Source organism: Doryrhamphus excisus, linkage group LG17, assembly GCF_037039965.1.
Source record: "Doryrhamphus excisus strain RoL-2023G ecotype Guam linkage group LG17, RoL_Dexc_Guam_v1.1, whole genome shotgun sequence".
Lineage (NCBI taxonomy): Eukaryota > Metazoa > Chordata > Actinopteri > Syngnathiformes > Syngnathidae > Doryrhamphus > Doryrhamphus excisus.
Genome location: NC_136373.1, coordinates 327615 through 348094, shown reverse-complemented (window position 1 = coordinate 348094; position 20480 = coordinate 327615). Strand labels below are relative to the sequence as shown.

At 45.9% G+C, this 20480-nt stretch overlaps 2 protein-coding genes across 4 annotated transcripts; one reads left to right on the top strand and one right to left on the bottom strand.

Moving 5' to 3' along the window:
• Positions 1-1590: 1590 nt before the first annotated feature.
• LOC131136475 (myosin light polypeptide 6) lies at positions 1591-6730 on the top strand. Of its 3 annotated transcripts, none has more exons than XM_058083322.2 (7): positions 1591-1723; positions 2111-2138; positions 4080-4223; positions 4312-4485; positions 4657-4734; positions 5029-5063; positions 6275-6730. In XM_058083322.2, exons 1-6 carry the CDS (start codon positions 1616-1618, stop codon positions 5055-5057), a joined length of 561 nt encoding a protein of 186 aa, XP_057939305.1. In that variant the 5' UTR covers positions 1591-1615; the 3' UTR covers positions 5058-5063; positions 6275-6730. The 3 variants fall into 3 exon arrangements, with proteins under 3 accessions (XP_057939305.1, XP_057939306.1, XP_057939304.1); XM_058083323.2 differs by having other exon boundaries at positions 5029-5076; XM_058083321.2 differs by lacking the exon at positions 5029-5063 and having other exon boundaries at positions 1592-1723.
• Positions 6731-9446: 2716 nt separating this feature from the next.
• c1ql4a (complement component 1, q subcomponent-like 4) lies at positions 9447-20236 on the bottom strand. The gene is made up of 2 exons (XM_058083326.2): positions 19543-20236; positions 9447-10798 (listed from the first exon to the last, which is right to left on the bottom strand). Exons 1-2 carry the CDS (start codon positions 20086-20088, stop codon positions 10619-10621), a joined length of 726 nt encoding a protein of 241 aa, XP_057939309.1. The 5' UTR covers positions 20089-20236; the 3' UTR covers positions 9447-10618.
• Positions 20237-20480: the final 244 nt, after the last annotated feature.

Below are 20480 nucleotides of genomic sequence, written 5' to 3'. Positions count from 1 at the left end.
CCTTATTCATTGTATTTCCCTCCTGCTCCTTATTCCGTAGCTCTTCCTACACTTTGACGCCTTTCCTCCCTGTTCCATGTGCCCACCCCTGTGGTCCCTGAGCATCATCGCCCGCTCTTTCCCCTCAACCAACCCCTCCACTGAACTGACACACTTTAATTCACTAAGTCGTCGCTTCCATCAGCTGGAGCTAATTTCAGACACAGGCCGTCCAGAGCGGGCAAAGAATGGCTCCTAAAAGAGAAGCATCTACAAAGAACCCAATTTCACCGGTGACCCGGCCCAGATTGGGGCCCCCTTTCCCCTGCCTGCCAAAAGCAGCCCAGGAGCAGAAACCAAGGATGGGGCCAGCATCAGATTCCCTGTTTGACCCCAGTGCTTTGGAGGTGAGTGGAAAATATCAGGGGTGTTTTGTGACCAAGCTTATGTGGACGTTTCCCCGTGAATCACCTGATGTGTGATTATGTTTAGCTGGTAAATCGAGCAAAGGACGAACGAATAGTAGTTTGTTGTCAGATAACGTGGAGACCTCGTAAACCAATCAGTTTGCTTGAACAAACACGGAATTGAAGATGATTTAGCATGGTAGCACACTTCAGATAAAGATGGCAGCCCCAAGCCGAGAGATTGCTAAGCTAAATAAAGAAATAGGTCACCGAGAGTGATGCTGACATTGAGTCTCTTTAGGGAGAAATGCTTCTTTTTGTGTGTGTACTAAAATGTAGTACAGGCAATTCCAATATATATATTCTTTCTACTTGCTATACTCTATATGAAAGTGTCAGAGTGGAAGTGGAGTATAGGAAAAATTGCTAAATGAAAAATAATAGCTGGCTTATTCTAGAATCCTGATGTCCATGCAGATTCCTCAATGCACACATGTAAATGTGTACACGCTCTAAATGATGATCTCACCCGAGTATAATTCCAATGTTGAGTATTCCTATAAGACATATGATAGAACATACCTGTCACGTCATTTTAAACACGTTTTATTTTTGCTATATCAATAACAGAACAGACTGAATAGTGTAACAACATCAAACCGTGATGAGATTTCTCGTTTGGGGAAAAGCTACAGTATTTAGCAAGAAGCCAATCAGGCCGTGTAGGATGACATCACTGCTATGAATGATAAGAATAAGAATGATATGGAAGCGGGAGTGCCTGAGGCGCTAATGGAGCCGTGCATTAACTGGTGATGCGCATCAACAAACCTTGCCATCCAACCCACTTCAGTGTTCCCAACAGCATGTGGCTGTTTTTTCGGAGTCCAGCAGCTTCATGCGTGTTAATGTCCAAGTCGGGTTGGAGATAAAAATGTTCCCACGTCCTAACGAGTCCTCCTGAGCTCCTGACCAAGTCAAAGAGAGTTAGCTCATGTGAAGCACATGAGGTGAACATAAACAATGCTGAGACATGGAGAAGAGGAAGGACTAATAATTAGCTCTACCATCAATCAAAATAACAACTTAAAGACAATCAAGTACCTTATAACCACATTACATGGAGGAGAATTAAATGCAATAGTTAAGGGAGATATAGTCTCCTTTCCAAAGCTGCAGTAGGTTCCCACTTCTATATATGGCTCGATCCACAGCACCGTGATGACGTCATGACGGAAAGCTCCAAGCCTTTTCTTGTCACCCCGCCCATCGCATCGAGCAAACGATCTTTTTTACCCTGCCGATATCTCTGTCACAACTTACCCGCCTCAGTCATGGTGAGTGTTTCCCTCTAAACTCTTCCTAACAAATGTGTCGATGTACACGCCGTTTAGCGTTAATGTGGTTGTTTCGGGAAAGTATGTTGGAATTTAAAAGGCGTTTACATTCGTTTCAAAATGTCGCTGTGCTGGCCGCTTGCTAGCGGAAGTGCAACTTTTTTGAAGCTAGCGTCAGCCTTCACGGTTAAATATGGAAGCAACACGCACACGTTTACGTGGTTCTATGTTGTAAAACATCTTTAATCATGTGTGCAACAGACATGTTAAAGACTCGTTACTATATTATGTGAACGACATGTTTAAAAGCAGTAGTTACTCGGAGCTAGCTTAGCACCGAGCCGCCACACAAGCCATGTTCACCCAGCTAAATGTGTCTTTCCACAGTCTGACTTCACGGACGATCAAATCCAGGGTGAGTTTGCACTCTTTCACTCTTCGAATGCATGCTGTCATTGTGGCTTGCTTCAGATTAGCCTTTGTCCCTTCTCACCTTGCCTTTTGGCCGCCTCCTGTCACAGCAGTAGCGCTTTTAATTTCCTCTTTATTTCACACAGTTTCATTCCTTTCCACTTGCAACTGCTTGTTTTTTCACAGATTGGGTTTAACCTGCAACAGATTCATGGTAAGTCGGTAAATGGGCGACTGACTTCGGAAATAACTGCCGGCTACCTTGGAGTCTCAAGGTTTTGCTTTGCATGAAGAACTAAACGCACCATGTGTTGTGATTGGGGCTTCTAGTCGGTCGTATTCCCATAACATTCCAAAACATGCCAGCTCTGACTGTGTTGCGGTGTGTTGTGTTCAGTCATGCATTTGTACTGCCTGTTATGCTAACCGTAGTAGACATGCAAAGTTCTTTTGTCCATATATCGTCTCTGGTTTGTGTCAGGCTACGGTAAACTTTGCCTTATCTTCTCCAAGACGCTCGTTGTCCCAAGCTTACCCTTTTTTGGTCCACACAATGATGGACTTGAGTCATTGTGGACATAATTGGCCATGTTTGTTGCACACTCCTCCTCCTCTTTTCCTCCACTCCTCTATTACCAAATATGGTGTGGGAGAAGTCCTGTATTGCCACAAGGGAAAAGGGAAGAGACACATTCCTTTCACCAGGGGAAAAAGCTCCATAACACTGCCTGAGCTACCTTGGCAGCATTGTTTGGTGGGGAAGTGCCTTGACAAACATTTATTTACTCACTAGATTGCCCAATTACAGGCTTAACCAGTGCAAAGATAAATACTTAGATAGTGGACAAACTGAAGCGCTGCATTGGTATTCCAGAATCCTGTTAACTGTTAAGTATTGATCAACTAACGTTATGAAGTTAGTAGTTGGCTTGCTGTGATTTGAAGTTGAATTTATGAGATCAAATGCCAATATATTGCTTTATTTGTTTGTATTTTCTAGCATGAAATTGCTCACATTGGGAGTTGCTCATGAAACATGGAAATGTGTGCCTTGACATCCCACCACTTTTTTGTAGTTCTGCCCCGTTGCGCCCCCTTCCACTGGCGCTGTTGACAGTGGACTCGCTCATCTTCCTCTTGTTGGGCCGCTGCTGTGTCCTCCCAATATGTTTTTATGTGCCTCCAGATCTCCAACTAGGATTTCCACCTCCGTTTTGCTTCTCCGTCTTCGGCGTCTCAGCAGCCGTGATTCAGAAGAATGGAGCCAAATGCAATCAAGGGTCGTTGAATTTGGCCTCTTTGCATTGACCATTTATGAAATGAAGACGTGTGGAGGGGGTGAGAAGGGGTGGAGGTTTTTTTTTTTAGGTCAAAATATTTTTGTCCTTATGCACATTTGGAGTTTCTGGCGTACGCAGACTTTTAGTCAGATTTCCACGTGCGTTTGGATAAATGAGGCCCCGGTTCAATATCCGCCGTGCTAGTGTTGTTTTTTGGATACAGGAAGAAGAAACGGGAATGACGTGTTCTCAGTGCATCGAGGCGTTGTCCGTGCGCCACTGTTTTGATGGCGATACCCCAATTGATTGGAGTTAGCATGTACACAGGAACAACCCCGCGTGCTCACACATAAACGGGTTATTCCAGATGCTTCAGAATCTACCAGAAGGTCTCAATTGTAGATGAATGACCACAATCGTGTTTCTCTATAAGTGATATGTCAGCGCCAAATGGTGCACTGCCTGCTTCTTTTACTTTTAGACTGTTTAAGCAAGTCGTGACAATTTTAGCTGTTTGCTTTGTGTGCTTGCTCATAGTTTCCACCATTTTCATTCCTCATTCTTCTCTTCTATCGTTTTCTGACCCTGCATGTGAATTATTCTACTCATGTTTTTCTTTTTCACACAAAATACCATCCCTTCTTGTAATGTGTTGTGTTTTCCAGAGTTTAAGGAGGCGTTCCTGCTGTTTGACAGAACAGGAGATGGGATGATCTGTTACACTCAGTGTGGGGATGTCATGAGGGCCCTTGGACAGAACCCCGTCACCGCTGATGTCCTCAAGGTCCTGGGCAACCCCAAAGCTGAGGGTGAAGCTAACATATTACTACATTGCAGGGGGGGGGGTTGCTGCTCGTCCAACTTGCTTACTGTGTTGTGTTCTCCACGCGTTTTTAGAAATGAACACTAAGATGTTGGACTTTGAGAAGTTCCTGCCCATGCTCCAGACCATCGCTAAGAATAAAGATCAGGGCTCCATGGAAGACTTTGTTGAGGGACTTCGTGTATTTGACAAGGAAGGCAACGGCACAGTTATGGGTGCAGAGCTACGTCACGTTCTCACCACACTAGGTAAGACATGTCTAACGCTTGGATAGATATCTGTGCCACAGTCAGAAAACATGCGTTGGATACTACTGCTCACATTTTTAACTGTACTTAATAATAATAATATACAGTATGGAAACATATTAACAGTTGTACATCTGATAAAAAAGTGAGTTCAATCTGTTGATTTTTCAGGTGAGAAAATGACAGAAGAAGAAGTGGAGACACTCCTCGCAGGGCACGAAGACGCAAATGGCTGCATCAATTACGAAGGTGAGATTGGGGGGCAAAATGTTGGAAATGCAACTTTTTAACCAAAGTAGGCACTAGTGGAATCCTTTATATACACGCATTAAATCTTGGTTGACATGTAGGATAGAATTAACTGACCAAAGGAAGTATAGTATTCATTTCATTGCCAACCTTGGAAGCACTGCATCAATGCTGGGCAGGCCTGTGCTCAGGTGGGTGGGTGTGGATGTTTTCCAAGACATGCTGACTTGACTGCTTTGACAGAGCCTTCAAAGTCACTCCACTCAACGTGTGTTAACTGTTCTTCCTCCACAGTGTTTGTGCGCCACATCATGTCAGGCTGAGGGCCGGTACGGGCATTGGGTATACCACCAAGTGGCACGAACAGGCTTTCCTCCTTCCTAGCTTTTTAATAATCATCCACTCACAATAGGCCTCCCTAACACTTCAAAATGTAGTTTGCATTCTGCTCATTGGGAAATGGTGAAAAGATGCGCAGGGTCAAAGTAGTAGAACCTGCCGGGAAAGCCTTGTGGTCCTTCTCTGTTTCAGGCTGAATCCCCGTTCCACCCCTCAGCGCCTCCCCTTTGTCTTACCCCTTAAATCGTAGGCCCAAGGGGAAGAAGCCGCTAAGAAATGGGACATTATCATGACATCACCCGTCACCGCTTGCTGGCTGTGACAAGATCTCTAATGGCTTACAAGCAGCACTGTAGCAAGAGTTGTAGCTCCGCCTTCCCCTTTTGTTTCAAGTGTGGTCCCCGACGACGGGGTGTATAGCCCTGAGCACTTCCTCTCCGTTTAAAGACAATTGGGACACCACTTGATCGTTGTGAACGCGGGTAAGGGGTACGGGGTAAGACAAGGGCCAAGGGGTAGACTTGGGATTCAGCCTTAGTTCTGAGGTTCTGGTGCGGTTGTAGCCGCCTGCTGCCCCCCCCCCCCCCCCCCCCCCCGCAGCAGTCTGTCGGGTTCTTGGCTGCAGCATGCCCCTCTGCATGTCAGGCCCCTCCTCAGGTGGGGCACGTGGGGGGCACACTAGGTAGCGACTGGTATCATTCAGGGAAAGCCTGGTGCCCACTGTCACGTCATTGCAGCTGGTGGCTGTGGGGATAACATGGCCGCCCCTCATTTGCATGTCAGCGGCGCTAGTCCATGAAGTTCTTCTGTTGGTGTTAGACGTTGCTCTTTCCACTCCAAGTAGGCCTTTAGCTTTCCCATCAACTTGTTGCCAGCTTTGGGAGAATGGACCAGCCCCCCACCTTTCTACTAACAAGACAAGTTGCACTTACGCTAATTGTTTTCTCCTCTGTGCTGACGAAAGACAAATTTGTAGCTGGCCGTTACCTTGATCTTCTCCCTTCTCTGCATCTCGGCTTGAGGAAAGCGTTCAGGGCAGATGGCTTCTCTAACCAGCTCCTGTTGGAATGTAGACCTAGCCAAACGCTTTGGGTCAATAGGGGATAGAGATGACCCTTCTGTCTTTGTATCTGGGCTCAATTTGGGTGATGAGCCTCCACATGCGTTTCTCATGTTTCCTTTGTCTCCTCTTTCTTCACAGAACTGGTCAGGATGGTCATGAACGGCTGAAGACCAAAAGAATCCGTCGTGTTCTTTTTTTCTACCCTTTCACGTTTGCAATGAGCTTCCTCCATCTCCACATGCTCTTTTCATGGATTTGTCTAAAGATGAGATATGACCTTTGCTGATCATATACTGTACATGACCAACACATGCATTCAGGCGTTCAACGCTTTTGTTTGCATTCCATTCCAAAATGCGTCCCTTGACACTTCTCCAATTTGGACATGATGGCATATCGTAATAACTACTGCTGGTAGTGTCATTTTTGGATGGGACTTATTTATAAACGTACACATTAACCGATGAAGTATCTGATCTACTCACTTCATTGGCCTTTTGAAGTCACCCAAACGGTAGGTGGCGTTTCAAATATTTCCCATGGTTTTAATTCACCTTCTCTTGCGCATATCAATAAATGTTTCCTGGAATATTACTGTGGTTCTGACAACATTTTTCTCGCCCGACATTCAGCGTAGTCTTCAACCGGTGCCTCAATGAAATGGCATCCGCACTGTCGGCAGGCTGACACAAGGGGGCAGTGTTACACTGATATACTGATACACTGTATGGCTAAAGCTCCGTATGTATAGCATATATATATATATAGGTCTTGGTCCTGGGAAGTGCTTTTCATAGAATGCAACTTTTTGTGTAAAACCGCTTAATCTGGATCAACAACCACTAAAAGGCTCAGCTGAGCTCGGACGGTTTGAACAGCGTGGTGTACTCCATTCCAACTCATACCTTCAAATAAAATCAAACATTAGCATTGCAATTGTAGCTTAAACGAATGGCTCGCTTTCAATATAAAGGTAGGTGTTCGATCCCCGGTGCGGTTTTTTCCCATAGAAAGTGACAGTTTTTGGTGCCTAATGTTTCCCTAGTTTATCAGTGCGTGTATGAATGTATAAACCTAACATTTGTTTTTAGAAAGGCGCTTCATGACGGTCAGCACATTCCCTAGTTTTCATTAGAACCGCCATGACGGATCCAAAATGGCGGCGACGTTGAGGTACAGTAAAGAACTTTTTCTCTACCGTGTGGCTTCGTTAGCTGACCAGGTTGCGGCGGCCCTGTGCGTAACTGCTAAAGCGTCCCAGTGACTTCCAATTAAGCAAGATAGATGACATTGAAGTTGCAAACAATATAACATACTGTTACACAGGAAGTGGATCCCGAGTAAGTCTAGTGTAAAACAACACATAAAAGGCACCCATAGTATTATTCATAAATGCTAGGCTGAGCACTCGGTAGTTAACAGGATAAATGAGTCCGTCATACTGTTAATGAAGCATACCAATGCAAATACAACAGTTATATAAGCCTTTAAGCATTACAGTAGTTTTCCTCCAGGGACTCAATTCTTGCGTGGCGCCATCAACACTGACCTTGAGGTCTGAGTCTTTGGGACCTCTTGGATGAGTCGTCGCTGAGCTTGGGGTCATTTTGGTCGGAAGGTTCACCACTGTTCCATGTTTTTGCCATTTGTTATCAATGATGGCTCACACTGTGGTTTGCTGGAGTCCCAAAGCTTCAGAAATGGCTTTTCTAGACAGATAGAACTCAATTACTTTCTTTCCGTAGGGGGCAAACGCATATTCACAGAGGGCCATGGAGGTTTGGATTTTGTTTTTCTCTTAATGATAAAATATATTTTAAAATATATATATATATATATAAATATTTAAAACTGGCATTTTATGTTCAGTTGGGTTGTCATTGACTAATATTTACATTTCTGGAAGCACGTGTGACAAAAACAACCAGGAAATGACATTATAGGCCTGATATTTGGCAATATAGTCCTGTATTGTCAATAATGGTAAGCTGTCGTCTATACACTACTGATATATATATATATAACACCCCCCCCCCCCCCCCGGAGGAATTAAACAGTGGGAAGTAACTACACAGTAATACTGAATGCCGGCAACACAGTACATGGATTTGACATTGTACGTGTTTTTTTCCAAATGATAATTATGCATGTTAATTGTCAGCGTTGAAAGTATGCAAATATTGTGTGTAAAATATATTGTATAAAAGGCTATGTGGTACTCCAGTGGATTTTGTTTATGGTGACTAAACACGAGATATGACCATCTTTTTTCAAATGCAGTGTGGTAGCTTCGTGACCTTTTATTTATTTCTGTGCACAAGCAGCCACTATTTCTTTTCATTAGACACCAAGCCGCTATTTCCCTGACTGTGTGTGTGTGTGTGTGTGTGTGTGTGTGTGTGTGTGTGTATCAGCTTTGGGAGGGCTTCCCGGGTCCACTGCTGAATAGGTTGCCCACTAATTACTTGGCGTGTGTATGTGTGTTAGTCGGGGCTATTGATTATTTTAATCCTCCTATTTGTGAGTGTGTGATCCTCATGGCTCTGCTTTGACAGGGGAATCGCTAATGGGCCACAGCGCAGCCCGTCTCAGACCTCTCTGCTGCTCCAATTAACTTTCAGCTGGGCTCTGCAAGCAGACTGAGGGGTCCCGCCAAGAAATGCTAAGCATTCATCTTAATGCTCAGAGGTAACGAATCCATCCAATATTGTACTTAAACATCCAAAACGCCATCACGTATCTTGTCTAATAAGATTTGGGTTGTACACCATTTCTGGTCACATGATGCCATTTTGCAGGGGTGGTGTAGAAAGGAAGAGCCCTCCAAGCGACCACAGATAGTTTGGGGATAATAACAAATTGACTTTACAAATGAAAAATGTCTCGTAACTGACTGGATTTGCAACAAGTGATTTGGCTTTAAACCCACGATAAACAACGTCCACTCGCTTTGGTTTGTTGGTGCAATTGATTGTGATATTGTTTCATGTGAGATTGGCTGCGTTTTGTGGATCCTGGGTGTATTACAAGTTGAGATCAATATAGCGCTATTAATGTTTGTGCTTTGGACAGTGTCTTAAGACGTATTGGAAATCCATGTCGGAGCAGGCGCTGGGTCTGCTCAGCCACAGGTACTTCGATCTCAGGTTGTAAGTCCACAGCGGTAAGCTCCGTATATCCAACTCTCTGCAGTCGGTGCAATTGTAGGTAGAAGTGAACAGTGTGTGTTTAGGACCCTCAGAAGTCCACGCCTATTCACTTGGATTCACTTGGCCCTGATAAGAATAAGGCAGCCGCACATGATGTAGGCATGGATCCTTTAATAGCAATTGTTTACCCAACCTGTTCAACATAACAGGCAGCTGAACATCATTATACTCTATATATTACAGAAAGACAAAACCAATAAATAAACACGTTGGTGTAATGAACTGTACAACATTTAATGGGGGTTAAACACTTTGGCGCGTCCTTATATTATATACTGTATCCATTTATACACATACGTAATGTAAACAATGCACTCATCACACACAGCTGCAGTTATAAAAGATGCTGATTCTTTTTTCCTTTGTGACGTTCCATCCATCCGCTCTCTTTGCTGCTTATCCCCACTTCAGGTGAGAGGAACATCACTTGGATGTTTTTGGAATGCGGGAGGAAACCACACAGAGATCCCAATTGGAGATTCCGAACCCTGGTCTTTCCGATCTCCTGACTGTGGGGCCTACACGCTAACCACTCATCCACCGTGCAGGTTTGTGACATTGGCCAAATAAATAAAAAAAAGGTACACCTGCACAAACAAATGAGGTCCACTACAAGATTTGTCATTTTCATACTCTGAGAGATGGGAATTTAACAACACACATGTTACTAATTGTTAAATAATATTATACTCACCAAATATTACAAGCAACCTTCCTTTGGATGCAGTGCAGTTTAACGTGCAGCGACAATGATAAACAGATCTGTGACAAAGGTTAGCAGGATTGTTTTCTACTTGTATTTTTAATACATGTCTTCTATTGTTGTTGTATGTTTATTCACCGGGGGTGGGGGAGGTGTACCTAAAGTTCAGGCCAGGGGATTGATTTGGCACAGAAGAAATGTTGAAACAAACACAGTGTAAGTGAAATGAAAGCAGCTTTGGTCATGATTAATGCCAAGACAATTATTGCATAAATAATACAAAATGAATATGGATCACATTAGAATATTTTGGATTACTGCATTTCAGAGCCACACAAAGGAGGTTAAATGTCCCTCATATAAATCACGTCATTGTTACGTTCCCTTTGATTCCCCACTTTATTAGCATTTATTAACCATGTGTGTGTGCGTGTGTTGGCGGGCGCTTGCATGCATGCATGTATGTAAAGATATGATGTGTAGGATTGCATGCATGGGTTGCGCATGTGTGTTGAGGTCTGTATATTATTGTATTATTATATAATAATGTATATTTTGGAACCGCTCTTCTCAGTCTGGGTAGATGAGGAAGCCAGAGAAGGTGCTGTACTTGTTTGTGTTGCCTCCGTGGACCTTGCCGCCATCCAGCTGCACACACACCTCATCCCCCACGTCCAAATGCAGGATCACACTATTGGAGGCATAGTCGTAATTCTGATCAGCGTCTTGAGCGATGGCGCTGGCTCTTACCTGTCACCAGGAAAGGACAAACCCATTAACAAGTGGATGGAACTGAACACACTTACAAATGTAGTATGACAATGGGCTCTAATTTCGAGGCGCAGCGCTAATTTGGTCCAGCGCACCACTGTGCATAGCCAATTTGGTCATTTGGTAGACTGGGCTGGATCGAGATGGGCGTGGCGGCGCAACAGGGGAGGTGTCCACATTTTCAGTTGGTGCAGGAACAATTTCCTGACAAAACAGTGCGCTAAAGGTGCGCTAAAAGCTCCAACTTGGGGGTTCTTGGCGCAGGCGAAGCGCACCCTTCGTAGTGGTAAGTTGGCTGACGGCGCACAGTGCACAGAAGTCCCCAAGGGTTTTTGGTAACGTGTGTGTGTGCACTGTGAATAGGCGCAGGCGAAGCGCACCCCGCACAGTGGTAAATTGGCTGACGTGTTCACAGTGCACACACGTCACCAAGGGTTTTTGGAACTCAACCTGACGGCAGCTGAAAGTACGATGCCAACCGCGGTGTAGGGACAACGTCCCCCCAAATAAATGGCTCGGTGCCTTGTCTACGAAATTCGAGCCCATTGTCTCCTTCTGAGATTGACAGTCATGCGGATAAACACACGGATAGCATGGTGACCTGTGACCCCAGAGGTAGAGTGAAAACACAGCCCCTCTTCCTTATATTGATTGGCTGTCGTAGGGACTCAGGGCGAAGGCTCGGGGACGGAGATGTGATTGGGTTGCGGAGATAAGCAGCAATGCTGGGAATAAGAGCGGAAGAGAGAAACAGCATGGCTTTGCATAGCGGCTATTGACCTGTTGCTCCTGATCCTAGACCAGCTTAATATGCACCATATCGAGTGGCGATGGCCAAGCCAGACAGCTTTACATTTGCACGCCGCGTGCGAGCTGGGGTTTATTGACCCGAAGGCAGTGGATCTTTACTTGTTTGTTAACACATTTAATTGAGTTTACTCTTTCTCGATGTTTAAGTACACATGCCTAGATTGAGGACCAAAATTGTCTCGTGTTAAAGCCATTATTAGCCATTATTTGATAAGCCTTGTAGACATGAAATAACATCCCTATAGTCACCTTTACACTCGGGGTTAGTATGTCGGCTGCAGTGGCGTGTTCGAATCCTGGATTTGTGGAGGTGTGAATGTGAGGTTGTCTATATGTGCCCCCCAAAGGGTGTACCCCGCCTCCTGGCCAAAGGTTCCAGCCGATGCGTAACCCTAATGAGGACATGCGGGATAGGAAATGATCAGCAATTGCACCAGGCTATTCACTCGGTAAAGGTTAGCTTGCGTGATGTGTTCACTGACAGCCGATATCACATTTGCATCTTTGGCTGCCTCTGACAGTGATGCTGTGAGTGCGACTTCCTGTTGACACCACGCATATGTCATCTTGCTCATTATTTGTGGCCAAGTGGCAGGGGACACACGCCTCCTTTCACCCATCAGGCCGTGGCAGATCCCACACAGATTCCACTTAATGTGTGTCCATCCTTACAGGGAAATATTCTTTGCTTTTGTAGGGATGCAACAATTGAATTCGTGCCCCAGCCCATGTGACTCTTGAAGGACTAACACGGGTCACGAGTACCAGACAGACAGGCCTGTGGGAGCCACGGCGGGATGAAGACAGAAAGCCCACTTTGATAGGGAAGGGGACACGGACTGATCCGTGAGATCGGGGCTGGGGTCCAAGCATGAGGCTGGCACCCCCGGAGCTTGCCTATGGCAGTCTTGGTCTTCGCCTCGTCCTTCCAAAAGACACCTGCAGCAGTCGAGCCCCCAGGTGAGGTGAAAGGTGAAGGAGTCGTCTGCATTGTTGATGTGCACAAAAGCAGAGATGGTCTAAAAGAAAAAAAGTAGCAGCGTAACAGACTGATCAAGCCAGGCTATTTTGTGAGACCAGAGAGATGGGTGGGGGGGTGGGGGGGCTATATGAAGTCTTGTTTTCATCTGTGGCGCTGTGCTCCACGGGTAATAAAAGTGACAGGATTCATTCACTGTGATATACTGACCTCTTAGAGCGGAGACAATAGAAAAGTAGCTGTTAAACTTACCTAAGGGACCGCCGCACGTAGGACGACGTTAGGGAAGGACTGGCGCGTGTGCTCCGGTTTACTGTGAGAGTGTGTGTGTGTGTGTGTGTGTGTGCGTGTGTGAAGGGCTGAAACCTTGCTGGAGTGGAGCTGGAATATTTATTGAATAGATGGGCCTTCTCCTTTGGGAGCACGGGGCTTACGACAAGTGTCTATAGCATGGAACTATATCCCAGATTGCTTTTCCCTGCCACTCCATGTTAGGCTTTGTAATAGACGGCAGCATGGTCTAGGGCAGCCATAACGATACCCAGATGGACACATACTATAATGGTTATGTCACATTTCATCCGAGTCTGATTGCGTCATTGAAACGCTTTGACTTTTCGGGCTCTAATTTTGTGGCGCAGCGCCAGGTGGAGGAGGGCGGCGTTGCCCATGCAGTGGTAATTTGAAGTAATTTGAAGGTAGGCTGGGTTGCACCGAGATGGGCGTGGCGGTGCACCTGGGGAGGTGCCCACACTTTCAGCTTGGTGCAGTGACAAAACACTGGAGCAGATAGTCGTTAGTATAAACGTTAGCAACGAGTATCCATTACGGATAAGGAATTTTTGACAGATAAGAGTATGAAACGAGTACATTTCGTCATCATCCGTAAACACAGGCCTATCTGTAGATATAAAGATATCTAGAACCCTACTTTGGGACTAATTCCATTTCACCAGTGGCTTATTAAGATGTCAGCATTAGAATATTTCTTATCGCTACCAGAAAGGGATGACATTTTAACATTATGGTGTGAAGCAACCTGACCTTTACCTGGGTTATTAAAAGATCACATGACAGGTGAAGAACCCGGCAAAGACTATATTACTGTAGAAGACTACAGAACTTCAGAACATTGTATCCATCAAATATGATTTCTTATTCTGGTCTGGGTGGCGTCTATGCTGGAGCCTATCACACCTGACTGTGTGAACATCCTGGACCGATTACCAGTCAATCACAGAGCATGTTTTTGTTATCTGATATGAAGTTTAAATGTTAAAGTATGAAATGTAACATAATTGTAAATAACCCAAAGAGAAACATGTAGGCCATGATGGTGAAGGGAGTTGGGGTTACAACGCTTTATAACACATAACAAAGCCTACACCAGATACCAACAGGCATGTTTAATTAAATCTGTCAGAGACGAGTCTCTGGAGGTTCTCTCTCTGGAACCAAGCCACTCCCAAATAGATCTCCTTATCAAAGCCAACAGAAATGTTCAATAACTCCAAAGAACACTTTTGGCCACAAAACAAAGCCATCTGCAGCCAAACGCCTCGCAGACATCAGGAGAACAAGTCTAACATGTGACAGAAAACATAAGAAAAAGCATATGCTACCTCTATCTACTTGGGTCTGGAAGTCCAATTATGGCTCTTCCTAATTCAAATGGATCGGCCAATAGCACAACGTTGCATCGTGTCACAGACATGGAAGCAACCGAAGTGAGACCTGTGCTGTTCAATCCCAAATCCCCATACTCGGAAGCCCTGTCAGGCTGCAATGATTTGTGAAAGTTAGATTGGGGTGTGAGCACGTCGGCTTCACACACTGTGGGGATTTAGGGAATGTAATAGGTATTGGATCTATGGCAATCCCATGGAAGCCATGCCGCAGTCAACACATCCTCCTAAGATTACCAAGCTCTTGTTCCACACAGGCGCTTCCTACCTGTGTAGCATTTTGGACAAAAATGATGCACTGTAATTATTCTACAGTGAAATCCGTCAAAATACATGAAAATCAATGACACAATGCAGGTATTATTAGGCTAGGTTAGTTCTACCGTACTCGGGATGGGTTGTTGCAGTACTAATCCTGCTAGTTTTTGATGGCGTTTTGGTATAGTTGCTCTAGTTTTACTGGGAATCCGCACATACTCTTCTATGTCGCTCTCCACACCAGCAGCACATCCTCATTATCCTCAATCACACTCATGGTGAGGTGCTTTCACAGATACCACAATCCCAATATCAACATGACGACGCAAGCGACTTCATGTTGGCCAATTAGCGCACGGCTCTCGTATGTACAACTGAAGTCTAGAAGAGTCTAGTAGCTTCACAATATATCACAATTTCCATTTGTATTTTCATGCAAGTATGCACTGAGTTATAATATTACTTATATTATTGAAGTATTTGAACTAGGGATGTTCCCACCAGGGTGTTATGCTCCCGATCTCGATAATCCCTGAGTGAAATCGACCAATACCGATACCAACACCAATCACATATACGCAACAGAAATATCAACGCTACACATTTGTTGTTGTTCCCATTTTTCATGAGATGAACTTAAAGATCTAAAATTCCTTCCCGATAAACAATATTAGCATTTCTCTCAAACATTGTTCCCAAATGTGTCTAAATGTGTGATAGTGAGCACTTCTGCTTTGCTGAGATCATCCATCCCACCTCACTGGTGTGCCACATCAAGATGTTCATCACATTTTCACAGCTTCTTCTGGGTTGGTCTCTGGGACACTTTGGCATCTTCCATGTTGCAGCTAGTCTTCTATTCCATCTTTATAGCTCTTCTACAACATCACGTCAGTTTTTAGTTTCCTTGTCAAGGCTTCAAATCTCTTTCAGGGAATTCTTTGGTTATCTGGAAGTTCTGGTGAGTCTTGTTTCCATGGCAACTTCACTTGATATCGCCCCTCTTTGTAACTGACTGATGTGTTGAACTGTTGTTGAGCCTCAGTGTCATCTGTTCCATCCCCAGCCTTGTTGGAAATGCCAAGGGGTTCTATTTCCCAGAAACTTGCTTAGGGTCCTCAATGCAGATCTTCATGCTTGCCATGGATACTGGTCCCTGTACTGTCCAGCCAGATGTGGTTTCTATGGCAACGACAGAATCTGATAGACTTTCCACCTTGCTAGACACAACCTTCCAGCAGTAATCAGCACACATCAGCACTGACAGCTCCAGTTCTTCATCACCACCGCTTGAAACATCTGCTGTCACCCAACCTTTCCCTTCTACGTGCTTCCCCATTTGCTCCCCTGGGACCTGGATAATGGCAAGGCTGACTTGGGGGATTTCCACTGCTTCAATCTCAAGGGTTTGCTCTTGGTAACGGATGTTTTGCAGCGTTAGATTCCCAACATTACCTTCCATTGTAACTGGAGAGCCCCCGCCAAAGGTGAGGCGCCTCAATGGTGAACTCCGCCTCAATGTTTCTTTTCTCACGGGTGGTAGTCCTTCTAACGCTTCTAATTGTTTCCCAAGCACAAACCGTCAGGCGGCGCACCTTCCTCCTTGTCACCAAGCTTACTCCAACTTTTCTTTCCACATGCTTTTCTTTTCTGTGCACCTACTTGTGACTTGTACTCTCACTAAATAACCACCCTTGTGGCGCGTCTGAACCGCTGGTGTGGAGTGTGGAGATGTTGCCTTAAAAAATAGTAACCAGAAATTCCCTTTAGTGCCACCATTTTTGAGGCACGATGAACATGCCCGCGTCCTGTTTGACCTTCAGCCCATACAGTAGTTTGAGAAACGCAGCGCTTTTGCAGTTCATTCAACAATTTTGAGCAGAAGTAGAAGAATAGAAATGAAATGGTGAGTTTAGCTTGAAAGCTCTCTCGACAAGTCCAGTCTACTGTCTGCTGAGTTTCAAATGCCACTTGCTAGGCTCTAATGGAGATACTGAAGGACCAAGAGAGGTTTTTTTTATTGCCATTTACACGCTGCTGCCTTGGCAGACTGTATGAGTCCCAACTGACAAGTGTTGGTTTTAAATACACTTGTTTTGTCCGTTTCACACGAGCGCTGTGTACGGCTCGGCACTGCCGGCGTTTGTTGTTGTTTTTGCTTCAAGCAGTGAACTCCGTGTACTCTCTGAACTTCCAGTGAACAAGGCTGGCAGGTGATTTCCCTGTTTGCCATCATTGCATGTTCACCAACTTCACACAGATGATTAAAAAATAAGTCTTAGAGATCACTGACACACATACTCGGTACACATATAGCGACATAATAACAGATATAGCAACTTCCCATCGTCATGATGTCTTGATGGCAAAGGCAATAAAGCTTTCTCTCTTTGAAAGTGGTATAAGCAAAGCCCCTCGCCATATGCTGCTGGGGTGGGATGCCTGATGAACACCGCCTGCCCAAATCCATTTTTGAGATGAACAAGAATGCAGCAGCCCCTCATCAATGAACGCTTTTTTGAAAATGCTATTTCTATTTCTATTTCAGGCCAAAGGAGAGCACAAGAAAAACAACAAAATGGTTCTTCCTACTGCCTGAAGCGTTTCATAGTCCCGGGGTGACTTACTGTCTGTACCACCCTGATAGCACTACATGGGCTACAATAAAAGGCAACCAAAGCAAAATGGTGAGTTGAGTTCAACTTTATTCTACTATTTAAAAATACATTGACACTCAAATGAATCTCCCACAAATCCATGAAAGTCCTGCCATCAAACATGCCTCGTTCCCGCTCATCATTGTCGGAGTCAGTCTCGTCATCAGGTGACTGTTCAGCAATGATGCCGGCTTTCGCCAAAACGACAGTTAAAGCAGCCACCTTAGCCCAAATATCGACAATCCATTCACATGTGGTGGCGTAACTCGCCTGACCCTTCGCTTCCTTTTGACGGCCTGTTTACGCTAATGTCCTTCTTCTTCACGACTTCTTTGTAGATCCTCCTGGAATGGTGGCAAGCTCTTACTTCGTTTGCTTCTCGTGGCAAGATGGGCGTAATGTTGTGTTGCAACGTTAAGCGTACGTACTATACAGTTGGTTTATCGTTTACCTCATAGCGCAGAAAATACGGTACTTCTGCTTCTTTCTACCAATTTCAGTATGAGGCTCCGCTTCTCCTCCCACGGAGACAAAGCGACTGTAAGACCGACAAGTGTCATTCCGTTGGAAGATCGTTGTTTGGCATAGACATGGGATGGATGGAATTCTCAATCATAGCACTTCAGGGTCTAAAAGCTTTGCTGTTTAGCTTGTTTGTGGAATTTGTTACAGCAGGCTCAATTTGAGTTTAATTGGGAAGACGTTGGACTGATAATACTGGTACTGTAATACTGGTACTGTAATACTGGTGCAGTATGTAGTACCGGTGTCGTCCTTACATTCAAAAATGTATCCTTGAAAGATAGGACCCAAGCATGCAGTACGTGTCAGAGTCCTTGAAGTGTTTGCTTTTGTTTTGTCTTCTCCTGGTCGACCTTGTCCTCGGCTTGTCAGGCCCAAACGTAGAGGGTGGGTGTCCGTTGGTTACTGCTGGTCCCGGCCTTCACTGCTGGCCTCCCTGATGCCTCGTCTACCAGTCCAGCGTCTCCACACCTCCATTAAGTCATCTATCTTCTTCTCTTTCACCCCCCATGTCGTCCCCCCCCCCTTTTGTTCGCTCCAAGTTTATCTCAGCGTGTCCCTGTCATGTCCAGCCAGGCGCTTGCTTTTCATTCACTGTCACTGTGTCCTGTGTGTGTGTGTGTGTGTGAACGTTAGAACAGAATACGAAGATAGGTTTTTCCTTTGTTTCAGTGTAGTTTGCCACCAATAAAGTCCAAGCCCCGTTGATGATTTCAAACAGAATCAGCCTGTCAATCATCGTCCCATTTAGTCAGCTGTAGCCACCGCCCCAGGCTGACTAGCCTCCAGCCCCCAGTCTTGGGTGTATCTCCAAATATCATCAAGTATTCTGCAGCCTCATACCCTTTTTTCCTTCCGCACGAGCAGATCGCTTTCTCTGTTCTCCATTAACCAGCCTGTTTAAATAGTAGGCCACCTGACGGGTGTCAGATGGAGGTTAAACACTTGAATTGAATGAAAATATCATTAATGGAGACTCAATGAAGAACCATTGGAGGGGGGTCAGAGCAGGGGAGTATCGCGGGTGTTTAGGACATCTAATCTAAAATGTTTCAATTATTTATCAGGCAAAGATGACTTGAATGAAAATAATGGACATCAGACGCCCCCCCCCCAAGCTCGTCACTGTCTCGTCTACTGCAGCCTGTCAAAAGGACGGCGAGGACAAATGATTTCAAACATATATTTTATATATGCTCGCGTGAGAATACGTGGAAAAAATCCACTAGTTTTGTGTATTCGGGGTCCTGTGATTAGATGGCAGCGATTGATCCTGCCCCCCCCCCCTCAGTCCCTCCGTCTTTAATTAGCGTTTGGGGAATGCCGGGCCGGATGACTGGACTGTCAATTTAGCATTTATTATTCATTTGTCTGAGGTGTCGAGCGGCCGGTCCACGTCGTGATGGACGTCTCTCCTGTGCTCTTTTGCACTTCTGTTTTGGCGCTAATCAAACTCCGCGTGTGATCCCCGCTAATTGGACTCTTCCATTTTGGTGCGCCTGCATTCCGCATTCTGCCACTTGTCACTTGGCCACCGCTCACGTGCAAATGCAAATACGGGTGGGCGCTGACGGCGGCTGTATGAATTCCGCCCTTAATGAGGAGGCAGATTGCACCTTCATTCCTCGTCTGTCATGTGGCCACCTGCTAAGTGGAATGTGCTCGGAATGTGACGAGCTCAATGTTGGAGGTGAGGCGAGTCGGCGGCGAGAAGCAAGTACGTGTCGGGCGTCGGCCGAGCGTGTGTGCGTACATCCACGGGTAAACATTATCGTGCAAACTTTCATGCAGCCACAAACACGTTTTACTAACCAGTCCGTTCTTCTTCAGGTCCGCCCACATGCTGGTGCCGTCCCCGCCCCTCATTAGCACGTGGTAGGTGAAGAAGTAAATGCCGGGCAGCGGGCAGGTGAACTTGCCGGTGCTGGGCTCGTAGTAGTTCCCTACGTTGGTGACCACGTCGTCAAACTTGAGTATTTCGCTGCCCTCGTGCTGCTTGCGGAGCCCGGCGTAGAAGGCGATTTTGGGAGTGTAGAGGGAAGGGGAGTAGCCGCCAGGACCCGGACCCGGGGGACCTTGGGGCCCCGGCTTGCCTGGCTCCCCTGGAGGCCCACGTGCTCCCGGGGGGCCGGGGATCCCCGGAGGTCCCCGTATGCCCGACTTAATCTTCTTCCCAGAATAATCCTGGGGTGGCGGGGACACCGCCGTTAATTCCTGGCCCGGCTGAGAAGTGGCGTAGGGACCGCAAACCATCCTGCAGCTTCCCAGCATTTCATAATGGCTGCCATCGCTTCCTGCCGTCCCCCCTTTGGTTGTGTGGACCAGCAGAGGGATGGCCACCAGCAGGATCAGAACCATGGCTACGCCGACCGCCGCTCCGATCACGCGTTTCCTGCGGCTGAGCCGGGAAGCGGCCAGCGTCAGGAAGTCCTCTTCCCCCTTGACCGGAATGGTGCCCGCCAGGGTGAAGCCTCTCAAAGGACCGGTATCTCGTGGGAAGGAGGGGGGGGGGGTGTCCTGGGAGATGAGCCAGGCCAAATGGCAGACTGCCAGACGGACACGAGCAGATGAAAGCGTCCAAGAAAAATGATGCTGATGTCCACGGGAGAAAAAATCTAAACGTCTAAGATTGGAAAGATGAAAATGGAAACACTATTGAGTTGAAGGTCATGAATATTTTGGGCTCCGAGGAACTCATGATCTGATGAAATCCTCTTCACTCTTGGATTTGGGTCTAATGTTTCCGTTCA

Excerpts from the sequence above, each read along its gene's own strand:
- LOC131136475 (XM_058083322.2), top strand. The coding sequence starts at position 1,616 with ATGACGGAAAGCTCCAAGCCTTTTCTTGTCACCCCGCCCATCGCATCG. Across the intron at positions 2,139-4,079 it reads CACGGACGATCAAATCCAGG|AGTTTAAGGAGGCGTTCCTG; the intron begins GTGAGTTTGCAC and ends TGTGTTTTCCAG. Across the intron at positions 4,486-4,656 it reads TCACGTTCTCACCACACTAG|GTGAGAAAATGACAGAAGAA; the intron begins GTAAGACATGTC and ends TTGATTTTTCAG.
- c1ql4a (XM_058083326.2), bottom strand. The coding sequence starts at position 20,088 with ATGGTTCTGATCCTGCTGGTGGCCATCCCTCTGCTGGTCCACACAACC. Across the intron at positions 10,799-19,542 it reads ACCTGAAGAAGAACGGACTG|GTAAGAGCCAGCGCCATCGC; the intron begins GTTAGTAAAACG and ends TCCTGGTGACAG.